The sequence below is a fragment of the Folsomia candida genome, unplaced genomic scaffold (genome assembly GCF_002217175.1).
Source record: "Folsomia candida strain VU population unplaced genomic scaffold, ASM221717v1 Fcan01_Sc030, whole genome shotgun sequence".
NCBI classification, from domain to species: domain Eukaryota; kingdom Metazoa; phylum Arthropoda; class Collembola; order Entomobryomorpha; family Isotomidae; genus Folsomia; species Folsomia candida.
Genome location: NW_019091222.1, coordinates 1,441,389 through 1,442,469, shown reverse-complemented (window position 1 = coordinate 1,442,469; position 1,081 = coordinate 1,441,389). Strand labels below are relative to the sequence as shown.

Here is a 1,081-nt window from a genome sequence, read left to right as displayed (position 1 = left end):
TCAGGCCAATCTATCCTTAAAAATGACATTGAAAGGTTTCGGCGTCAAAATAAAGGACAACTTCGACTCGAAGCCATTATCTGGGCCGTCCTTGTCAAACAGGATTTCAAATCTTTGCGCAATGTTGGTCGCGAGTAGGAAGAGGTTGTCTCTCGCCAAGGATTCGCCGAGGCACTGTCGCCGTCCTGTTGAAAAGGGGATGAGGGCTTCGTGCTTCTTGAACGTTTTTCCGTCCGGACTTAAAAATCGGTCGGGCCTGAAGGTCTCCGGGTCTCCCCAGACTTTCGGGTCGAAGTGGATGTGGAAGACGTTCGCGGTGATGACGGTGTCCTTGGGGATGAGGTAGCCCTTGTACTCTTGGTCCTTGATGGCTCGGTGTTGCACGCCTTGTGGGGTGATGGTGGAAAATCGGAGCGTTTCGGCGATTAAGGCTTCGGTGTAGGGCATTCTAGGGGAAATAATAAAGGGTAATTTTATTTAGGTAGGACCCATTATCAAATTCGTAAAATCTACAAATATTTAGTCATTTCTTGGGAATTTGTTTTAAAGCTCTGGGTTTTGTTGTCGATGCGTTGATTAATATAAGAGTGGTGAAATTTTGTAAATTGGGTTTTGGTGAGTTGCAATTTTTTGTTCTTAAAGGTGAGTTATTCTAGACGATATCCTTTAAAAAATGTCAAAAATAGGAGCGTGTATTTATGTAATGGGCAACAATCTGCTCTAGAAATTTGAGGTCAAAGATTTGTAAATTAAAGGGGGCGAGAAATAATATTTTTTTTAAAAGCTTTGATTGAAAATTTGTCGAGTTTTATGATTTACGTATGTAGTTATTCGGCAGATTTATATTTTTGCTAATTAATAGTCTTTCAGCAAAATGTAATGCCTATCTTGCATATCAGTACCAATTGTGGACAAATTTGAGTCGAAACCTTGTTGAATTTTTTTGCAGATATGTCGTAAAAAATGATAAATATTTGAAAATCTGTTCAGCTTCAAAAATCTTCTTTAAAGATACAGTTGTTTGAAGAAAAATTTAGGAATTTGATGTAGGGTAAATATTAATGGCTGCCTTAAATAACTG

At 38.9% G+C, this 1,081-nt stretch overlaps 1 protein-coding gene across 1 annotated transcript; it reads right to left on the bottom strand.

Moving 5' to 3' along the window:
• LOC110860224 (vitamin D 25-hydroxylase) lies at positions 1–447 on the bottom strand. The gene has a single exon (XM_022109278.1). The coding sequence runs from the start codon at positions 445–447 to the stop codon at positions 1–3; it is 447 nt and encodes a 148-aa protein (XP_021964970.1).
• Between the last annotated feature and the right edge of the window lie 634 nt (positions 448–1,081).